The 23,274-nt window shown below is 33.3% G+C and overlaps 1 protein-coding gene and 1 non-coding gene across 2 annotated transcripts in view; both read right to left on the bottom strand.

The window, feature by feature from the left end:
- LOC111045140 overlaps positions 1-23,274 on the bottom strand; it is a 192,677-nt gene that overhangs the window by 110,643 nt on the left and 58,760 nt on the right. Inside the window, exons 9-18 of the mRNA XM_039442087.1 lie at positions 15,957-16,120; positions 13,502-13,617; positions 12,003-12,106; positions 10,582-10,797; positions 9,707-9,837; positions 7,550-7,807; positions 5,725-5,932; positions 4,181-4,309; positions 3,083-3,322; positions 1,028-1,269 (exon numbers count right to left, since the gene is read on the bottom strand). Coding sequence (XP_039298021.1) covers positions 1,028-1,269; positions 3,083-3,322; positions 4,181-4,309; positions 5,725-5,932; positions 7,550-7,807; positions 9,707-9,837; positions 10,582-10,797; positions 12,003-12,106; positions 13,502-13,617; positions 15,957-16,120 — 1,808 coding nt within the window. The remainder of the gene's footprint in view (positions 1-1,027; positions 1,270-3,082; positions 3,323-4,180; positions 4,310-5,724; positions 5,933-7,549; positions 7,808-9,706; positions 9,838-10,581; positions 10,798-12,002; positions 12,107-13,501; positions 13,618-15,956; positions 16,121-23,274) is intronic.
- Trnaa-ugc lies at positions 14,827-14,898 on the bottom strand. Its single transcript has one exon. It is a non-coding gene; the product is annotated as a tRNA-Ala (tRNA).

The following is a 23,274-nucleotide window of genomic DNA, read 5'->3' as shown; positions in this document are numbered from 1 at the left end:
GCTGATTTGTACAATATTTTTGTAATTTTCAATGTTAATCATTTCTAATAATATTATTATATGTTAGCAGGGGTTTTGTAATGTTCGTGTTCTAATGCAAGGTTTTGTCAATCTATAATTTATTATGTATTTGATTGAGATAGCAACTCCTATTTGTATGAGTACTTTCTGAAGAACAAATAATAAAACTATTGAATTTGATTTGTACAGTATCATGGATAGGAGAAGGTCCTTTGAAAGCATAACACTCTATAAATATCAGTACAGTATCATGAAATGGAGAAGGTACTTTTAAAAACATAACACTGTATAAATATCAATATCAGTACAGTATTATGGATTAGAGAAGGTTTTTTTTTCAAAAAAATAACGCTGCAAAAATATCAGAACAGTATCCTGGAGTGAAGAAGGTTCTCTACATGGGCTGTAGCCATGGGCTGAGTGAGGAACGAGGAATGATAATAATAATAGAGAACTGCAATGGAAACATGCTAGAATTATCTTGAAAAAGAGCTCATCCAAATATATTGAAGATTTACATAAAATTAGTATTGATTGAACATGAAAGATGAGGTTCGATGACCTTCGACTTCGTTGGATAGTTCAATTCAATATTGAATATTAATTATTGCGTTGAAGCTGAATCAATTACAACTGTTCCATAGTTCATATTCTTCATTTTTATATTTGACGTGATCTTCAAAAACCCAGTTACACCAATAAATTCAGGATACCGGTGAAAAGTAAACTCGTATGACTGTGAATAGAGACACCCTCGCGGGAAGGTCCCACCTCGCTTGAATATAATATTAAAGCTGACAATGGGCCTTACAACTTGAGTGGTGAGTGTTGAGTGGTAGACTTTGAAGCCTTAAATCCGCCTAATAAAAAGTATTTTCATTTTTTTATGAATACAGTACTATTTTCAATGCACTACATTCTAAGATATTGAAATTGACAACCAGCAACCAGAGACAAGAATAATATAGTCTATACTTACTTATCCTTCATCTATGCAGCAACATACCTGTTGAGCCAAGCTTCGATTTCACGGACATCTTTGAAGAAATGCTGATGGTAGGCTGCATGTTTCAGATGTGTTTCCAAGCAGAGAACAAGCTGTAATAACCAAGCCCACTGAGCTTGAATAGCTGCAATGAATGCCTCAATGCATTTAGCTGCCGGGTGCTGCTGTAGCAGAAGAGCTTCTCCACGATCTTGCACCGATGATAGACCGATTTCGCGCTTCTCTAACTCACTCATCAGAGACTGCAAACAAATTTATGAAATATAAATAAATTAAGAAATTACTAGATGAGAGAAGTGTTTGAATACAAAAAAAAAACTATGAAATAGAGATAAAAATTATATTATGTGATAGAAACAGAATGTCTTGTCATTCTATTTGTATTTTCAAGAAGCATTGTGTTCAAAACTGTTGATGTTGCTGAAATGTTGAATAGTGGAAAAGAAACACAATATTTTATATTTTCTTCTTGAAAGGTTTTACTACACATAACCTTAGTTTTGATGATAATGGCATCAAGTGCATTTCTAATTACAATATTTCTCTCTTTACAGCATTGAATTCACAGAGTTGAGATGTATTATGTTTATAATTCCTCATAATCGTTCGAGTTCATACTTCTACTTGAATAGCAGTATATTTCAGAACGTTTGAAAAATAATTTGTTTAAATGTGATTTGTAAGTTTAATCTCAACTAAATTTCGGAGGAAGAAGTAACTGCTACGCTTAAAGAGGAATCAATAAAATTAAAGGATTAAAAAGAATGAAACATGCTGATTGAAAAATTTGTAACATCAATTCTAATGACAATACTATGGAAACTTTTTCAGAATAAAAATTCAAACCGCCAAGTAGAATTTTTCTAAATGTGATTTGCAATCTTAAATTTTTCTGATAACTAACCTCATATCCAGATCCATAAGAATGCTAGCATAGGAAACCAAAAGTAAATCAAATGTGAGTGATGTTATAGTTGATAGTTTTGTTATAGTTGTAGTTATTTATCGAACTCTTATTTCTAAATTTGAAGGAAGTGGTCACATCTGAATCAATCCCTATAAATACTCAACAGCATACACACTTTCATAGTGTTCAAGTTCTTTATTACATATAACTCAATATCTTTTTCAATCTCATTAACCTTACATGTCATTCACAAATTTTATTAATATTGTTTATGCTCGTTATCTTCTGGAGCAACTCAAATAAATTGTTCATTAAAGGCAGTTAAAAGGTTACTAGTTGATTTACTTAAAAATATCTTATCTTTTAAATATTGTCAATTTTCAAGCCTAATTTCAAAAGACGATTGAGATCCATGATAGAATTTTTTTGAGTTGGAAACTTTTCCGATGATATCATTGGTCAATTAATGAAGAAATCCATTCATGAATATAAGGTTGGAAAGTGAAGTTTTATAACAAAATAATATCAATCGACCTAGAAATGCTTCAAGTTAGGTAAACTTGTTTATTGTTTCTTTTTAATCCAAAGAAATATTAATAGTGGATAAATACTTTACAGATGGAATTAAATAGAGAATGCATTTATTCAAATTCTAATTAATATATAATTATTATTTAACGAAAATCCCAAATAAATGCTGCAAATCACCCCGAAGACCTCTGCTACTGCAGACATTGACAACAGGGTTAACAGCTAGATGGAAATTCGATGAGAACTACTATCCAAAAATTAGTTGCCAGCCCGGGAATCAAACCCGGTACCTCCCAATTGCTAGTCAGGAATGCTTACCCTTACACCAAACTGACAATCTCTGGATAGCAGCGCAATCTTTTGGATAGTAGTTCTCATCGAATTTCCATTTAGCTGTTCACCCTGTTGTCAATGTCTGCAGTAGCAGAGGTCTTCGGGGTGATTTGCAGCATTTATTTGGGATTTTCGTTACATAATAATTAGATAAATACTTTGATTAGATTGACTTTAAAAATAATGAAGAAATTTCTGGGAGAGTTGAAAATCTTATTTGATTAAATGTTGATATCTTAGATTTGAAATTCAATTAAATGATATTTTCAAATTAGATTGTCTACCTCGTAATATTGCTCCAAAGCAGGAATGTTGATATCGCGACTGCTCCAGTCGCGAGTGACTTCAGTCTCTTCGCGCTCGTTGAGCCAAACCAGTTGGTTGGTGGCTGACTGCAGGAAATCATGCAGCGTTTCCAGATCGGTGAGTCTCCTGCTGGATGTTGAAAGCAGTTCAGCGTAGTTCTTCTGGAGCACATTCAAGTGCTGGACGTAAAGACTCAGTTCATCGCCATGGAAGTTGTTCTATAATCAAATAGAAACATGGAATGTGAAAAATATAAATGAAAAGAAGTTAATTATATTATAATAACTAACGTGAAAACAACTGGGACGTGTTAAAGACTTGTACATTTTGTATGTTCTAGAGTAGAATAAAACCCTGAATTATAGATAATTGAAACTAGTAGGAGTGAATAGTTTTTGGTTCTCTAATCCTGCATTCTTTTTTCAACAGAATAAAATACAAAGTTTATTTTTAGTTTTTGAACTATTTTTGACGACAGTCTAATTTTTTGAATAATAGTTATAAAAAACTAGTACTCACGTGTAGAGCACTATCGGTTTTTCAACATTTGAAAATCCAAAAGCGCTCCACATGTGGGTGCTTCAACGTTTTTAATAAGTATTATTAAAAAAATTAGACTGTGGTGTCGTCAAAAATAGGTCAAAAACGAGTTATCAACTAGCAGTTGAGGAAAAAGATGAGAGTGCATTTTTCATTCCTTTCGATTAAATAAATTATCTATTTTACTATTCACTGACCATGCTATGTTATCTCTTTGTACTGTGCTGTATTGTCTAACTAAATCGTGATCTTCATTTCATTGTTACTGCATTATATTGACTGGCCTTAGAGTCAAATTTTGATATTCTGGCTGGGCTAAGTCTATTCTATTCTATAATCATCAATATTTCAATAGCAATTTTAATCACAATAATAGGTCATAACATTAATCGAAAAATGTTGCTAGAATACAAACATTTCATTATATAATCAGGCACTGCACTTCTAGTAAGTTATTCAAATTACATTGGAACTACACTAGAATAACAAATATTTATTGTAGCATATTTATAAAAAAATAAGGTTAAAATACATACCTTGGCGTTGATGCAATGCTCGACTCTAGTATGGAATTGCTCAATACTCTTATGTTCTCTTCTGTGTAGATCCAATTCGGCTTCAACACCGGGAAGATCTGAGCCGAATTCAGCTTCCTGTAATTGTTTCTGAAACAGACAATCGATTTCTTATTAATATACAATTTTTAAAACTAAACTTTGAAATGACCAGAGGATAGAATAGCAACTGAGCCATAATTTTCGCAATCGATTCCTCAGATATGAAACAACTACCATCATTTCAAGATTGTATACTTCGCTAAAATTATTTTGTATTGTGAATAATTATTAAATATTGTGGATCAGCTCAGGAAGCTAGATAAAATGAACCACCTATTTAAAAATTTAATACCCTTCTTATGACCTGTAGCAAGGTCAACTACTCGTACATAGCACAGCACAGCACAGCTATATACAGTTCGAATACATTTGAATGATTAGGGGTGAAATAGTGCTAAGAATATTTTCCTCGTTTTGAATTAAAGGAGTTTGACTCAACAATCGAGTTAAAATTCATATTGGTAATAACATAAAAATTAGATTTTTGTGAATGAGAAGTGTTTAACACGTCTAAACTTAATCAAGTTGAAATTCATAGAGGCAATAATATATAAAAATAATAAAATATATATTTTTTGAATGAGAAGAGTTTGACACGTCTAGACTCAACAATCAAGTTGAAATTAACATTGGCAAAACTATTGAAATGTAAACAGCAACGTCTGTAGTCAAAGTCTTAAATCATTTGGATCATAGGCTCATAGTTTTGATTAAAAACCAAATATAACCCAGACACAGACTGTTTCTTTGTGGGAAATATTTACAATAACTGTAACAGCAGATGTATTTCATTTTGTGAATATAGTATATTTCGCACCTAGAGCAGAAAATGAGATTTTTCCAGCTCGAAATCGGTTTTCAAGTCCGAGGCCGTAGGCCGAGGACTAGAAAAGATTGAGAGCTGGAAAAACATTTTTGCCCGTGGTGCGAACGATATTTTTCGCCACACTACAGGTATTGCTGACAAAATAAATAAAGAATACAAAATAAAGAATACTCGTTAAGCTATCGTACCTATCTCTTGATTTTAGTGGTAGAAGATTTGCAGTCAGGATTTCAGATTCTTTTAAAATTTCACTTGGAATACCACAGTCATCTTCAAGCATTTTTGAAAATTCGGAATGCACTAATCAACAATAAATAATTGAATAAAACTGGTTGCGAAGCGAATTAGTTTGATTCGAAACTGGAACTAAAATCATGGCGACTTCAGCTTATTATGAAAGTGGACACTCGCCCGATCTAGCGGATGACTTATTAATAATAATTAGCGCGTTGTTAACAGCCATAAGCGGCTGGAAAGAGACAACTTTCTGGCCTAGACCGGAAAAGAAACCCTTTCTGACGTCGTCTGCAAACAAGGTCTTTCAGATCTACGTAGGGACTGGAAAACAGCTGCTTTCTGTGCAGTGTGGCGAAAAAGATTTATTTGATTTGTGGCATCTGAATTTTTTGTAACTTACCATCTTACTCTTACACCAATCCAGACAGTCGTGCAGTTGACGGAAGTGCACATTGGTGTCGACGAGCCTTGTTTCGAGCACAGTCCGAGTCTGCCTGGTGACTGTGCGCTCCTCCACTACAGGAAACGAAAGCGACGCCAGTGGCTGGATGAGCTTCGAATGCAGCAGAGACCGCAACGACACCCAACGCTGGTGAAGCTTTTGCACTCTAAAATTACAGCAAATAAATATTATTTCAATAAAAAGTCAAAAGGCAAAAGTCCTACCAATGTATTATCTCAATAAATGGATAATTATTCAATAATATCTAGATAATAATGATAAATAATTAGATATTTAAAATAACAAAACTATTAATAAAACGTTTATTTGAAATTTATTTTTTTAAATCAGAAGATGGTGTAGAACACTGAAACTAGTTGTTATAATTTGTATTTTTAATCAATTTTTTAATTAATTTCAAAAAAGGGTACTATAATTCTATTTTATAAATTATTAAGATAATTAAATAGTATCTCTGAAGGTATTGTAGAAGTCCTACCAATGTATGTTAAGCAGGCCTTTCAAGGTCCGATTTGCTGTCTAACTATACATGTAAACTGATACTGATGTGGGAATCCAGATTTATAAAGCTCTTGATAATTCAATCTACAACATTTTCTGTTGAAAATTTAACCGTTTGAACTGAATTTATTAGTTTGTAAGTCAACAGTTACAACTGGATTTACTAGTTCAAAATAAAGAGTTCTCAACAGTTTACTAGAGATTGACAATGGCGTAGCAACCGAAACTACAGGGTGTAGCATAATTATTTACTTTTTTTAAATGCTTACTATTCATTTTGTTGATGACATAGTATGCCAGTAGTCACTATCCAGAGGGGTGGGTTTAAAGGTTTGTTCTTGCACAGTTCAGTCACCATTATTCAGTCGTATCAGAAAGCATCAGTCGCAACAGAAACTGTAGTTTCTCAATCTTCTAATCAACAAGTGGTTGTGACAATTGCAATCATTTCATTCAATATTATTATCTAATCTTCTAATCAACAAGTGGTTGTGACAATTGCAATCAATTCATTCAATATTATTATCTATCTTAATATCACCTCAATAACAACATAGAAAATTTAAAATTTTGCTAGGTTTACTATTTACTACCACAGTTATCTCTTACTAAGGGAAAAACATAGTGGAGCGGCGAAGGTAGAGAGTATCAGAGGAGGTAGTTGAGAGTGTTTAAATAATGCATGCAGCTACGTGTCTCAGTTTCCTTCTACCGTCCACCTTCACCGCTCCACTATGTTTAGATGTGGATATGGAAACTGATCAATCGCATCTGTACCAATTGCTACATTTGGACTGTTATATAAATTAGAATTGGAACCGTTTTGGGCGTATAAGCCTGTGGTACTTTTCTGTAAGTTGTGTCATTCTGAATGATTAAATAAATAAATAATAAGACACGATGCATTCACGTCAAGTATTCTGGAAGTTACAGTTGATGAACAAAGGGGTCGTGGGAAGACCCGACTACAGTATCTGAGACAAATGACGAAGAATGTGGGTGCTATGAGCTATTTAGAATGGAAGAGAGTAGTGGACAGATTTGGTTGGAAGGCTGCCAATAAATTAAACGATACAGCTAAAAGAAGAAGAGTTTAATTTTTCTAGTTTGATACTGATATGACGTGTTGCATGTTGATGTTGCCTGGAGTGTTTGACTGACAATTTTATCAATGAATATATTGATATGAATGAAGAATTAATGAATGTATATATACGTATTAATGAATGAATATACCTATTAATGAATGAAAGATACTAACCTCTTGTGGAGGTCGGATGCCTGCGGATAGTGTCCTTCTCTAAGGGTAGTGACATCATTAAACAAAGTTTGAATGTTTTCTTCGGTAGCTCGCAGTTCTTCCTCCAAAACGTCGACGTTGCGTTTCGCGTCCAATGGATGGAGTCTGTCCAGACGACGAGCCTCTTCGTTCACACGAGATTCCAAATCCTCCAGCCGGGTATCCACGCGCTTCATTTCTCTATGCACTTTCTCAGCCAGCTTTTGCAATCTCTCCAATCTGTAAAAACAAACAGGTTGTTTAAACAACCTTAAAGTACTTCCATACTCGATAACACACCATATGATAAGTATTTATTTATTGAAAATATAGAATGGTCCATAAGTCAGTTGAAAAATATGAATATGTTGAAATAAATCCCAACATAATATTCTATATTTTGTTCATACAATTTATAATTTATTTGACAACATAATATCAAACATAACCTCGAACAAGACCTACGAGACATACTTATGTCTTGTAGGTAATGCCAAGACATACGTATTTCTTGTAGGTGATGCCTCAAACTATGTCTTGTAGGTAATGCCAAGACATACGTATTTCTTGTAGGTGATGCCTCAAACTATGTCTTGTAGGTAATGCCAAGACATACGTATTTCTTGTAGGTGATGCCTCAAACTATGTCTTGTAGGTAATGCCAAGACATACGTATTTATTGTAGGTGTTGCCTCAAACTATGTCTTGTAGGTAATGCCAAGACATACATATTTCTTGTAGGTGATGCCTCAAACTATGTCTTGTAGGTAATGCCAAGACATACGTATTTCTTGTAGGTGATGCCTCAAACTATGTCTTGTAGGTAATGCCAAGACATACGTATTTCTTGTAGGTGATGCCTCAAACTATGTCTTGTAGGTAATGCCAAGACATACGTATTTCTTGTAGGTGATGCCTCAAACTATGTCTTGTAGGTAATGCCAAGACATACGTATTCTTGTAGGTGATGCCTCAAACTATGTCTTGTAGGTAATGCCAAGACATACGTATTTCTTGTAGGTGATGCCTCAAACTATGTCTTGTAGGTAATGCCAAGACATACGTATTTCTTGTAGGTGATGCCTTAAACTATGTCTTGTAGGTAATGCCAAGACATACGTATTTCTTGTAGGTGATGCCTCAAACTATGTCTTGTAGGTAATGCCAAGACATACGTATTTCTTGTAGGTGATGCCTCAAACTAAATTGTAGTAAACAGCTGTGGTTGGGTTTGTATCAACAGCTGACCTTAAACATTGCTTGGGTCAACTGACTTATGGGTCACTCTGTATATTATATGAGAATGATATTATAACTTAAAGAGGTTTACAGCCTAACCCCAAGACAAAACTCATTCACATCAACTTTGACACAAGACGTGTACAATAGAAATAAGAATATAAAATAAATAAATGAATTAAAAACCTAATTACGCTTTAAAACTATACCGTAATCATAACATAATAGCCGATAAGAGGACTGAATTTGTTCATTTGAAATTGTGTTTAGACAGATTGAAATCTGTCATAATGCACTCCAAAAGTTCACTGGTCGTCTATCTGTTGAACATAGTATAGTTTGAACATATATGTCTAGCATAAAATGTGCAAAATATTCCATGTCTAGAAGAAACCTCTGAAACTAAGCGAAACTAATGAATTCTATGAATTTATTTATTTATTTGCAATACAAAGTGACTAATGTAATAACATTGGTAGATAAAATAATAAGGTAGTCCTAGTGCTATTTTAATTAAAATGTTATAGTATCAAAAGTTTATAAATGTAATTTAATGAAACTTATTTTTGAAAACGAAAGATTGAGCAATTTATGCAACTCATTTACATCGTTGTAAAGTTGTCTCAAAATCTACCTTGCATTTTTTATTCATGTGGTTATTGTTTACTGATAGAAAAGATACATTCTATATTGGAAAAAATCATATAATATAAATAAACAATTTAAAAAAAAAAGGTAGCCTACTTATATTACTATTTTTATTTCTATTCATATAATATAGTATGGGAGAAACTTGTATTCATAATATCGTTGTGATTCATAGGAGTTCCAGAAGTGAACTCTACTTTCGATAATATTCAAACACGATTCTTAAATTATCAGGTATATTAATTGTCTAACCTTTTCAGTTCATCCTGTAGCGCATGGTCGCGTTCAGAGTGAGCCATCATCATTCTGTTCCAGTTTCTTTCGATGTTATCAATGTGCAGCTCTGGCTCGACGTCGACTTCTCCAACTGATTCGAAATACCTCTGTAGGTGAACAGATTAAACTCAATTAGTTTTTCGCATTGTTTCAACTATTGTTTCATCAATAGTTATAGATGTGACATTATCAATTAATAGTTCAAGGAAATCGATTGGATGCTGTAAATCGGATTCAGTTTTTATAAATAGGTGAGTGGATTCTACCAAACCAGAAGAGCTCGTATGAAATTTAAATTCTTGGGGTGAATGAAATACATACATCTGACGGGAGGTTCTAGTTTCATGATGGTCCTTGATGAACTAGAACTAGATTCATGTTAATAATTGAGGATGGTTCAAATCAACCAATTCAATTATCAACTATGTTATGTAACTCGAGCAAGTGGTATTTGGTTTGCTCTATTATGAGAATTTGTTATTTTCTTTTCACTCCATGAATAGGATTGTGTTTCTTGTCTGTTATTGTTGATAAAAATGAAAATTCAATTCTAAGCACTTTGAACAATCAGTTAATAATAATTACAAATGGGGTTATCTTCTTAGCAATAAGTGAGCTCATAACTTCTTTATGAATAAGCAAATCCATATGTTTGAATAAAATTCATATCAGTGAGATATACTGATATATATCAGTTAGAAAGCTAGATGGCAATCGCTACAAGACAATAATCAATGTTTTCTATATCACGGATATTATCACCAACTAGTTCCATATAAGAGGAGTTATTCTCGGATAAATCTATTGATTTTTTTTAATAAAATGAATTTTGAATTTGAGTTTGAACCAACCTGCAAATCTCTGAAGGTGTTTTGGAGGCGTGTCTTATCCCGTTGTCGTGCCGGTATCTCCTCGGTTCTGAACCGGTTGGATTCAGCGACTAGCTTCTTGATTTCGATGAGGGTCGGCGGGAAGTTTCGGTCGGACATCAGTGCGGTCTTCTCTCTCATCCACAGAGTGAGACCGGATGCCAGATCTCTGTAGTCGGAAACTCGAGACTGTGACTCCTGTAACCAATAATCATTTTCATTGACTATCCTAAGACCTTCTATTAGAAGATGAACGTATATTAGAATATGAAGGATATCTAATTATTCCTTGAAGGTTCTACATGAAAAATCAATTGAATTAAAAGATAAAGGAGATATCTATCATTTTACCTAATAGTTTTCGCATGAAAAATCACTTGAATAAGAAAAACTATCATTCTCCATAGGACACAGAGTTGAGGCAACAAATTATTCCAGTTGTTGAGTATTCTCATTGATAGTTGAGAGACTCTATTTATTAATTTCATTTATTTAAAAAAATCAATATCACGAAATATCTGTAGTTCTATATTTATTATATTATTTACTTCACAGTATTTTGTATGTACTTACAGGTGTTGTGACTTTTATTTCTTCATTCAAATTATCTTTAATGTGCTATTTGTACGGTATTGTGAATTGGTTTCGTTTTGCAATGAATTTCAATAGAATACAGACTGTTAAGTAAAGTATGGTACAACTAATTTTCTAATCCAACGTTCTATGTTTTCTTTTTTCTGCCGAGGATGAAGCCCACATAAGTCCTAGGCTTGTACGTGGGTAATGTAATGAGAGGTATGATGGTGAGAAATTAATGGATCCACATTTTTCAAGTGGGCTATAAATAAGTGGGAAGTGAAGCTCACAGTTGTTTTTTCTTTCTTTTTTGTCAAGTACAGTATTTAATTGTTAAATTTAGTTTTAGGATACCGTAGACTCTCAACACCAGCAAGTTGTACTTTTGCTGGTGGTGATTTTCATTTTCAGTATGGTAAATATTCATGTTTTTTACACATGTAATGTTGTATATTGAGTAGAAATGGAAAATAAATTTGATTCTGATTAGTGGCTGGACTCATGTACCCAACATTCCAACGGGAGCATCAATTGCACAGAGCTTACCAAATCTGTATGATTCGATGGTTTTGCTTGCCTATGATGCATTAGGTCACTAACGGTAGAACAAGCATCACATGTTCACCATACATGTTTCATCATCAGCGCAAGGCTTCTAACATAAGATAAAGAACCAATAACAAAAAATAAACCACTGGAAAACAACTCCTTCCATCTTGTCGCTCATATTTCTTCAAAAACATCTATTCATTTTAGCTGATGTAGTATATTATGAATTAATAATTTATAATAGAATTCAATTTAAATATTCTTTTTCATCAACTTACAGAATCGTAAAGAGGATGCATTGCAGGAGGCTCCGGAAATACATCGTAAAGCGATGAGATGTAGGTGATGATAGACTTCTCATCGATTTCATGCGTGTCCACGTCTGCAAAACATAACCATTGTTTTAGAACATTTGTTCGCCATAACTAGGATACATCAGTTATGTCGAGATACGAGATGTCCTATACAATAGTAAACCAGTGCCTGCTCAATAAAAATATGGAATCATAAAATACTGTAACAACTCAATTTTTAAAATATCAGGCTGAATTCAAGTTAGCTTAATTATGTTAGCTGAATTCAAGATGTTGACACTAGTAGATCATGTTTCAACGCGTTTTCATAAAATAGTAATGGACCAGTGTTTGAATATCTTAAATACAATTACCCAAATTCAAATTGTGTTACCATATTCAGCGAACAGTAATAAAATCTTGGTTTAGTTCGAAACTAAATTCGAGTACAATTAATTCTTCATGAATCATTAAAATATCCTTTAATGCTATGAGAATTTGTTTTCTCTGCCTGACAATAAATCATTATCATTAATCTATTCTTTAATTATGCTAAATAGATCACTATTGAGTTGAATCTTGGATATGATTTGAAAGTTAGTGGGTTGAGACTTCTTGTGCCAAATTTGATAAAAAATTATTCAAAACAATTCCAGGATAATGTGGAATGATACTATAGGAAAACTTAAGTTCAGTTTGTAGGCAGTTTCAATTGCAATTCAATTACGATATAATCAACTTGATGATATATTATTTAATATGATATATTATTTTTCAATCAATTGAGATGTATATTGGATAGAATGGATCATGAATTTATTGGAGAAAATAGAGTTGTTTTCAAATATGCATGGTAAATATTTTTATTAGAAGCTTTTGACAGTACCATACTTATTTAATCATTACAAAAGTTAAAACTACTAAATCCTATGGTATGAAATTACCATGGTAAATTATTAATAATGAGGAATAATTACAATGAGTAGCCAATAAATAATCAATAATAGATTACTATTGATGATTGATGATGAACTCTGGTCAATATTCACTGTTGAATTTTTATTTTTGTATCATTCACTGGTGAGATTGTTGATTTAACATCAAACTCAAACGCACTGCATCTTACAGCATGTAACACGTCATATTTCGTGTTTAAGTGGTAGAGTAGACATTACTGTCCAAACTTCGCCACGTCAACAAATAAAAAAGTCATTCTATTATAGTTTCAAATTTGACCATCTTTTCAGCTCTTGTGCCATGATTGTTGAAAGAAATCTATGAAATATGGTTGCTAATAACAGCTACTAAGGAGCAAGGTTCCAGCACAATGGATCCCAATGTGCCGATGGAATAAACTTAATTTGACTATGATTGAATGGATAGACGCTCTAGACTTCAACATTCTTCAAGAGAACAACTTTTCTACAGTAGGCTAAGTAGATCACAAAATGTAATTTTTTTGAAGAATATTATTGCAAACTCACCCTCAGGGTCAAGCAGCCTTGTGACACCATACTCTCGTTCAGCAACGTGGAATGCATTCTCCAAACGATCTCTGACTTGGCGTGAACGGATGTTTCTCCAATCAATAAGGTCGGGTCTAAAAAATACAAATTAAATTAGCAAATGAAAAATGTAAGCAAATTGATTAATATAATTTTTGAAGAAGAATAATTCAAGCATACATATAATAATAACAGCATAATTCTATGATTTTTAGAACTGATTATATGTATGTTCACGGTCTTAAAGATGGTAATACATTTTTTGATGTTTATAAAATTGTCTTGGAAACATCTGTCGAGTTAAAGTGTATATAATGGTGAACGACTCTTCAAAGTTTGGAAATAAATCCATCAGAATGCAATTTTATACTTTTCTACAATGATATTTTCTCTGTCGATTTTCTCCATCAAGTAGTAACAATCCACGCTTCCACGAGTAAATTCCAACTCCAAATCACTTATCTTACTAGAGTTGAAATGCACGATAATGTTAATATTTACATTGCCGTTATAAAGATATCATCATCATAGATGACTCCATGACGAGCAATGGTAATTTTGTATCTTTTCGTTTGTAACTAGCAGGCACTAACAAACCAGCAGACTGTGAATGTTTGAAAGTTTTCGAAATGAATTAAAGCCTCGAAGCTTGTATTCTATGGAGGATAAATCCTGTATTACAGCTCTGTGTTAACAACCGATAGCTTTGTCAATTTCTCAATTTCCAGCTCCAGTCTATTAGTCATGCTTTTCTATTATTTGATTTGGTTCTGCCAATGTAAATTTGATGCTCTTATAATTATTTTTTGTTTTTTCTATTGAGAATAAACTGAGTATTTTTACTATTCTACGTAATAGAAATTCATGTTTGTTTGCAAGATTATTCCATTATTCTCCAAAATTAATAATCTTATGCAAAACAATCTTTTATATTCATCAACCCTTGTATGCCAAGAAGCTCTGGTAAAACTAATGTCAGCCAATGAGACACTTATATTAGGCCAATTAACAAGTGTTTCACCAAGATTGGTATTTTCATATAATAATCATAAATTCCAAAATGTGCAGATTTAAATTTTATTCTGAAAAAATACGAAGATAAAGGATAATCGACGGTGATGATTTCAGTCATCTCTCGACTTTATGGCAGAACTGTTTGTTTTGAGAGCTACGTCAAATACTAAGCTGACGGCCAAATTGAACAAAGCCAAGCAACGTTCAGCGCTGTTAAATTCAAATATTTTACTTATTTTATCCCAATCTGACTTGAAACTAATCACTGAGATTCAAGCGCAAAAAGTAACTGGAGATGCCGGGGATTGAACCCGGGGCCTTTCACATGCAAAGCGAACGCTCTACCACTGAGCTACATCCCCACTATACCTTAACTTTTCTTTTGATTCACTTTCTTGCAATGAAAATTAGCTCATAACATTATTATTCAATCATTATTTGCTATGATATTCTGTAGCTCGTCCATTTTGTGCCAACCACATAGTAGAAAACCACTACTATTTCATTACATTCTAATTGATTAAAAAATACTTTTTCAATGAAAAAAGCTGTCAATGAAAGCTAATATTTCTCATAATTTCTCAAATTTGGTTAATTAGCAAGTTTCAAAAATTAGCTTTCAATGAAAGCTGGTATTTTTCATAATTTCTCTTGTATGATCGGATTAGACTTTTTGAGTAACTAGGATTAGTAGAGAGAGAAAATGATGCCCTGTTACAAGAGAATGAATGGGGCAGCCTATTTCATTATCAATCTATTTTGTTATTGTTGATTGGCCGATATCGTAGAGCTCTTCTCTATGGAGAATCTATGGATCTCTCTCTATAGAGAATCTCTCTTACTGTGGAGAGATTCATGTTATAAAAGTCAGTGGAAATGATAGGATAGACCACGTATTCTTTTTCCACCGCCTTCTATAGTAGATAGCTGAGATCATCTGATATAATATTAATTTTTTATTCTTATATACATCCCAATTGATCCCTCACCAAGAAAATATATATTTTCATGATTTAATAATACATTTTTGTAATTGAGATGAAATATTCTAGTAGTTCTCCATAGCCTAAAAAATATTTGGCAATAGAGCGGAGTTGGAGAAGGATAGAGCAATCTGCTCTGTCTGATTACAGACAAGGATAGCAAACCAATGTTAATCAGGTGCTGAATAGCGTGATTCTCACTATAGGTGCATTTCCAACTGGATAAGGATGCAGCAAATTTGAAACAAAGCAAGCTTTTTCTACAAGGCAAGACACGCTCATTGATGAAGGCACGCGTATTATTGCACTGTAGAGGATCAACTAGTATTAGGTCTAACTATTATTATATTATTAATAATATAATAAAGTATAATTATTGAAAGTAGCCCTAAAGAAGAAAGACTATATCATTAATGTACATTAATAAGTCAAATGACCTGTTTCTGTGAATGAGGGCATTGAAAGCCAGTCCATCCCTCCAAGACTGGGTGAAGTCTGAGACTTTGACTCCTGGGTATTTGGCGGTGGAGCGACGCGCCCATCTCAGCAACACCTCCTTGGCGGATACATTCGGTTCTTGGCCAACCACAATGTCGGAAATCTAAAACAAAACAGAAAAAACTATTAGAACAACCGTCTCTAAATACACTTCAAGAGGTGAACAATGTTTCAAGCTTTCTAGTCATTAGCTTCATCTAGAAAAACAGTTGATAATCTTTTTCAATTGTATCAAACAATTTGATACTCAGAGTACAAGAGGTGAACAACGTTTCAAGTTATCAAATTCATCAGATTCAAGAGAAACTTCTAATATTCATTTCATTTTTTACAATATCTAACAATTTGATGCTCAGAGAGTTCCTTCTCTATTTATTATATAATACACTTCAATTTTGCTGTGAAACTAACGAGAGTAATGAAACATTTGATACTCGGAGAGTATGAGCATAGCTCAGAGAGTATACAAGAGGTGAACGATGTTTCAAGCTATCAAAGTCATCAGAACTCATTGGAAACTTCTGATAATCATTTTCTTCCTAAAATACCTAACAATCTGATGCTCAGAGAAAAATCCACTTCAATATTGCTGTGAAAATACCGAAAATAATGAATACTCAATACATGAAAATGATAATCATTCCAGATTATTTGAAAAAAGAATAATAACATTCATTCAAATTAATAAGATAACATTAAATAATCTATATTATATTCACAAAGAATGAGAAAAATGATTTTAAAAAATGTTCAACATGATGATAGGATTACATAAAATATAAGAAAACACCTGCCAAGTTTGGGATTAACCAGGTGAGTTTAATCTTTCAATCCTCTCATTGAAATCTATTTCAAAGCGATTTTTATCCTGACCAATAAGATCAATCACCAAAGTGAACCCATTGAATTCAGGCAATCATCAATGTAAAGACAATCACTTTAAAGCAATGAATTCTTTAAAGTGGAATTGATCTATCTTTACAATAGCTTCAATCATTAAAGTGAAATAAACCTTGAGACTTGAATCAATCTCTACTATAATTTTTCAAGTGAATTGGCGTTGGAGTAATAAAAAGAATATTGAAGCCAGACAATCTACTTGGTATACTATAGACACGTCACTTGGTGTGATTCTAAGTAGCAATATAAAGATAGAGAAGAAATTCAGTGAAATCTCTAATTAATTTACCTACAAATGTATGAGGGTGAGTGAAAGGTGGAAAATACTGTATGGTCAGTTTTCAGTAATACATAACGTATTAAAGGGGTGCTATTCTTATAAAGTGTAAAATATTTATACCATTAAAAAGGGAACAATTATACTAAAGTGGTAAGAAACTATTATTAATTGCATAATGAACAATGTACAATGAAGATGAATAATTTGTTGGAATCATTGATGGTATACGAAATTCTTGTCGACAAGCAGCATAATATATGGGAGGAATAATTTGCACCGGTCTCTAGGTCTATACCGTGACATAGCTTCTCGTATTGAGAAATTTCAAGTTTCCAGTTTATTACACAATTAATTTGACACTTTGTGAGACCAAACTCAAGTTGCACATAACAAAACAATTAATGTAAATAAAACGTAATTTTCAAATCAATTTTTTTTCTCAGAAGGAATCCCTAAAAAAAATTTCCAGCAGATAAAAATTTTGGAAACAAAGCAATTGACGGCTCTCATCAGACCGGACACGCCCTAAGCACGTAACCGGAAGTGGGGAGTGTGACCGGAAGTATCCAGTCCATTGGGTTGCGTATCTACAGACGGGGCAACGCCTCAACTTAGTTGCAACGCACTAAGGGCGGTAAAAAGACGCCGATTCCCAAGACACCCAAGCGACAAGTAACATAATCCATGACGAAGCCAAAGACCAATGAGTGAGACCGCAAATTTTGGAGAAAACTTGATGCAACAATAATTCTGTTATTGACATTCTCACTGTAAATCATAAGACATGTAGATGATAGTTTATCGATCCATTAGCTGATAAAGATTGGAAGAAAAGCAACCCATAACTAGTAAAATTCAACCCGCAACTAGGAGAAAACATATTAATTTGCAATAAACTGGTGAAACGTAAAAAGCTGTTTTCATATTTTTGAGACTTGGTGTGCTTCAGTAAATGCTATCAATTTTCTTTTTGAGTTAACGTACAACGTATAATTTACCATGAGTAAGGATGAACTGATAAAGGAGAACGTGTATATTTAATTAGTGCATTACATTTCTATACTAAACTACGAATTGCGAATTAAATTATTTTACCAAATATTGGATTTACTATGCGTTTTGTGAAGTGCATGAAGTTGGTTTACTAAGAAAAAATAAGAAATGTTTTATTTTTTATATTTTATAAGGAAAAATTTGGTGTAAATATAAATTGGTTTAAAAAATTATATTTTACACCCGTGTCCACTTCTACACTAGGACCACTGCTGATTTATTCTAATGAAACTTCTAAGAATAGCATACTTCATAATGAACGTATGCTATCAGAAACTCTCGTTCCCATCAATTGCGTAATATTTTTAATTATTTCACATTTGGTCATATGAACATAACAGATAAATGGAGATTATTGTTATCCTTATAAGGAAGGAAGACAACTTTAGAGGTATAAAGTCTCACTGTAAACATCTCATCCTTGAATATGTATTGTATAATATGCATAGTAATGCTAATTTAAGATCAATAAGTTTCCATTGCACGTTCATAATGGGCTTCATTAGTAAACTTTAAAGACTATTTCCCAGAATGGGCATGATTCTATTGATAAAGAGTGTATAACAATTATTTTGAATAATTTCTCCATCTATAGTTTATCAAATCTTCGAACGCTGCCTAATAAGAATTTATTTGATGAAATGATGTTTATTATCTTGGTGTAATTTACATCCTCGTACACCCTCTCGATGAATGGGACATGATCAGTGTGTGTTAATACAAGGGTACAATACAATAAACATAGAAGACAATGTGATGACTTGAGGACCCTCGTAGCCAAATTCTTACTCAAGTTTATTATCAGAGAATAATTTCCTTGAATGGGCAAGATCACATTAATAGTGTTATAGTGCGATCACATTCACAGTTTTTATTCAAAATTTCCTCTGATGCTGACAATAAAATATTATCAATAATAAGTGGAGAAAATTATGTTTGTTGATAATCAGGTGTGCAGCCAACTGATTTTGGTCGTAGAACTCGTTAGAATATGCAGCATACGCATTTTATGAATTGAATTAGGAGTGTTCCTATTCAAGTTAATTTACACCTTGATACGATTTCCCTGAATGGACACGATCACATTCATAGAGTGTGTGCATAATCTTTTCATTGAAAAATTTCTTCATCAGCTGTTGACAATCAATCGATCGAGGTCTATAATTCAAACGCCTTTCAGAATAAATTAGCCTAGTATGATAGCCTTGCCTTCTATCAGCTATCACACGCATGCCAATATTTGAGTTGCAATTACAAGATTTTCGAATTAGTATTGTGCCATCTGCCTTTGAACCACGCAAAGGTGGCTGCCCACAACATTCAGGTCGATGTCATAATAACACAAACAACAGCCTCGTTATTCTTTTGTCGCCTCCGCAATTGGAGTCTGGCTGCCTGGCCTTATCGCACCTCACTGACGTTTCAAGGTCTGTTTTCAAAGCCCACGACTGTACTTTCATACACCGACGCTCGCGTTATTGGCAGCCCACACCTGAGAACTCCTCAAGAGACGTTCCTTCTCGTCTTCAAGGAGGTGGGAAGTAAAGGAGAGCAGAAGAGAAGAAGGAGGAGAACAGCAAAAAGACATGCAAAACCGGGTCGCCGGCCCAGATCAGATCCTCATCCAACATGATAAGACCAAACGACAATAATTCACCATCTGTCCAATTCTTCGGTCGTAAAGCTTATCCAGGTCAGAACAGTTGTAAAATCGAGGAATGCTGCGTTTAAGGTCATAATGACGGACATTTGAGTGCAAGCAATTCACTGAAATGGCACCAGTAAACCTTCCGTCATTACTTTGATAATTATTATTATTGACGATTTCATTACTTTACGGATGTTTTTTAGTACGTTTTGATCAGCTATGAAGCACCTGAAGGTTTCACTTCACAAGATCTGCAGACTCTTAATCATACGTCTCATTACTTCAATCTCCCTTATTCCTAAGATTGCTTTTTCATAAATTTTTACATGTTTTATATTATCATTGATTCCACTGATATTTGGATTAATAAATCAATTTGGAATGGGATTAGAATTTGTATTGAACCAATGATAAAAGCAAATTTAAATTATGATTATCGCATCTGTACAGTGTTGAAGAAATTTGAAATTTAAAATTCAAACATATAGAGTAATCCAATAATTGCAAATCTCTTTCATAAATTTCGATAAGTCTCTGGAAAATTTCAAAAAAGAATCTCCTTACTCAAATATGTTATGTATAAGACTGTGTTAAATCTAATTAGTTAAAGTAGGACCACTTTAGGAACACACTCAATGTATTCTTCTCTATTTAGAGTAGAGATTGGAACATTCAACCGTGATCGATTCTTAAATGAAATAGTTGAATTAGAATTCTCATCACTATGGTAAGTACAATCTTGATCATTCACTTAATTAATTATAGATTCTTGATAAAAAGCCATCATCTTTTGTATGGAAGAGAAAGGATCCTTCTTCAAGAATGCAATACTTGATATAATGTCATGGACGTGAAAACTGTAATGCTTATTTCTGATTTTTCATGTAATGATGGAAATCTTATAGATAACACTTATTATTCATGACAAGAATTCCTTTGAACTGGGTAAGGGATCAACTTTCTACATGAATAGTAGATTGTGATCGAGATTGTACACTACTTTACAAACAGTAATGTGGAATAATTCAAATTTCAGGAGGAAATACAAGAAGCAACTGTTTGAAACGAAGAACGAGTGTTGGCGATGCATAACGAATGAATGCCATCTTGACAACCGACCACGGAACTAGTAACGGTTCACAGGTTAACTATGGGATGGGTGAGCAAGCAGGGGCTGCAGAGAGACTAGGATAGGAAGGAAAGAGAAAGTGGCCGGGAAAGAAATGGACGCTAAAACAGAGGCAAAACAAAGAGACAATCTATATGGAAACGATGAAAGGTACCGTTGTGTCGTAAGGTTTCAATTGTTAGACAAAAATATCATCCTCCCATACACATTGTTAACTTATCGTATGAAGGATCAGTGTTGACTGTTGATGGAACAACAATGGTTCAAAGACCTGTAGGTCAACTACCGCCTCTCATTCATGATTTACAGGACCCAGTTAGTCAAATCATAGTTCACCTGTACTCAGACTCTACGAGACGTTGTTTTTCATGCTTCTATGTTTTCAAATCCTGTAGTAGGAACTCAAATTCTATAAAAGTTTGGAATCTGTATATACATCTGTATCTTTGTATCTTAGAATCTGTTTTAAGCTCTGAATCTGTATCTGTATTTGTAGTGCTTCGGATAAATAACTACCACAAAACTACGCTCAGTAGCGCACATTGTGTAAACGCACAGTTTGAAATTCTTCAGTTTCAATTATGAAAAAAGAAATACACGTAAAGAAACTTCCAGCATGTAATGAGCTTACAAGTTATTCATTGCCACTAGTTCCACTCCAGTATCTCAATTTCTGGTAACTTTTAACCCTGTTACAGTACTTATTACATTAAACCTTATTTATTATAAACAATACTCCTGAACAAGAAGAATTAAAACTTTCAAACTGAGGTTTTATCGTCTGTTGAAACAATTTAGAATTAAATCAAAAGTTATTTTTCGGTTATTCTACCTTTCGTTTAACCGATCCTTCTAATGTTCAGATACAGGTTAAGTTCAATGCTAAACAATATGCCTACACGTTAAACAATATTGTAAAATATACATCATCACTTTGCCGTGAGTGCATATCGATGTATTGGAACGGAACATTCTATACATTGTAAAACATGTATTACAAAGGTTTTCAATGTGTAAGTTGAATTTTTATATCCATTATATCCGACGTTATCGCAGCCGGTTTAGATCAGGTACCAAGTATATTAACTTTTCAATTAAGGGCTTCTGAAATTATTGAAACCCAATAAAAGATGTGTTGTGATAAAATAAAAGGCTACTTGATATATTTTACCATGTTCCAACCAAGAATAAGATAATATGCCAATGATAAGATGGGTCAGCTATATCACAGGATCAATCTCAACCTCAGTCCTCACCCACTTGATTACTTTATCTAAATGAAATGCTAGAAGCCTTGCAATCAAACCAAGTCCTTGCAATCAGATCACCTTTAAGAACTACTATAAAAAATAGCTCGCTCGGCATCTGGTTTAGCAGGTGCATTTCTCATCTCAGCTATCAATCCTCTCATTTTCATCTCCTCATAAAGTCATTATCACTGTATCTATCTGTTGCATGGAATACTCAGCATACTTTTCATGGATAATGCATCATGGCCATCTTGCAACATAACTTTCTTGTATGGAACGAACCAAAGAACAAAAAATATAAGTTTATGTTAAACATGAAGGTTTAAAGTTAAAGCTACTGTATAAGTAGTAGCTGAGAGTGCTTGAGAAGTAATGCATGTATTCAATTGTGTCTAAACATAGTGGGCGGCGAAGGTAGAATAGAACATAGAAGGTAGGGAGAAGCGGAGACAATTTTCTGCATGTTACAAGCCTTGCATGTTTCTTAATTATTTTAAACCCTCTCAGCTACCTTCTCTCAAACATCGTACATTGCCGCTCACTACGTTTTAGCCCTTAGTAAAATTGCATTCAAATTTATTCCTTAGAAAAATTACAAAAATGGCAAAGTTTGCAATAACATGAACCTTAACCTCGTATAATGATTCCTCTATAGTACTATTAACACTAACAAGTAACAATCAAGGCACAAGAGATGGAAATGAAACCACTGGCATAAGTGAAAATCACGTGTTTGCCTGTAGGAGTAGCATCATTTAGAGATGATAGCAGATAAAAGATAGACAAACATAGATAGATATCTTATGCTATCGTTTCTCTATAGTAGCATATAGTTATCCTTTGGTCAAAACCTGTACATAATTTATCATATTTTATTTGGTTTAACGATATATTTCGGTTCATCTTGTATTCAATTTCATAGGTTTTAGTGTATACCTTGGTACGTTTGGCAGGTATAGCAGCAACTGATCTAAAAGGATGGGTTTCGAGTTGCGCA

Source organism: Nilaparvata lugens, chromosome X (assembly GCF_014356525.2).
Source record: "Nilaparvata lugens isolate BPH chromosome X, ASM1435652v1, whole genome shotgun sequence".
Lineage (NCBI taxonomy): Eukaryota > Metazoa > Arthropoda > Insecta > Hemiptera > Delphacidae > Nilaparvata > Nilaparvata lugens.
This window is presented reverse-complemented; position numbering and strand designations above follow the sequence as displayed.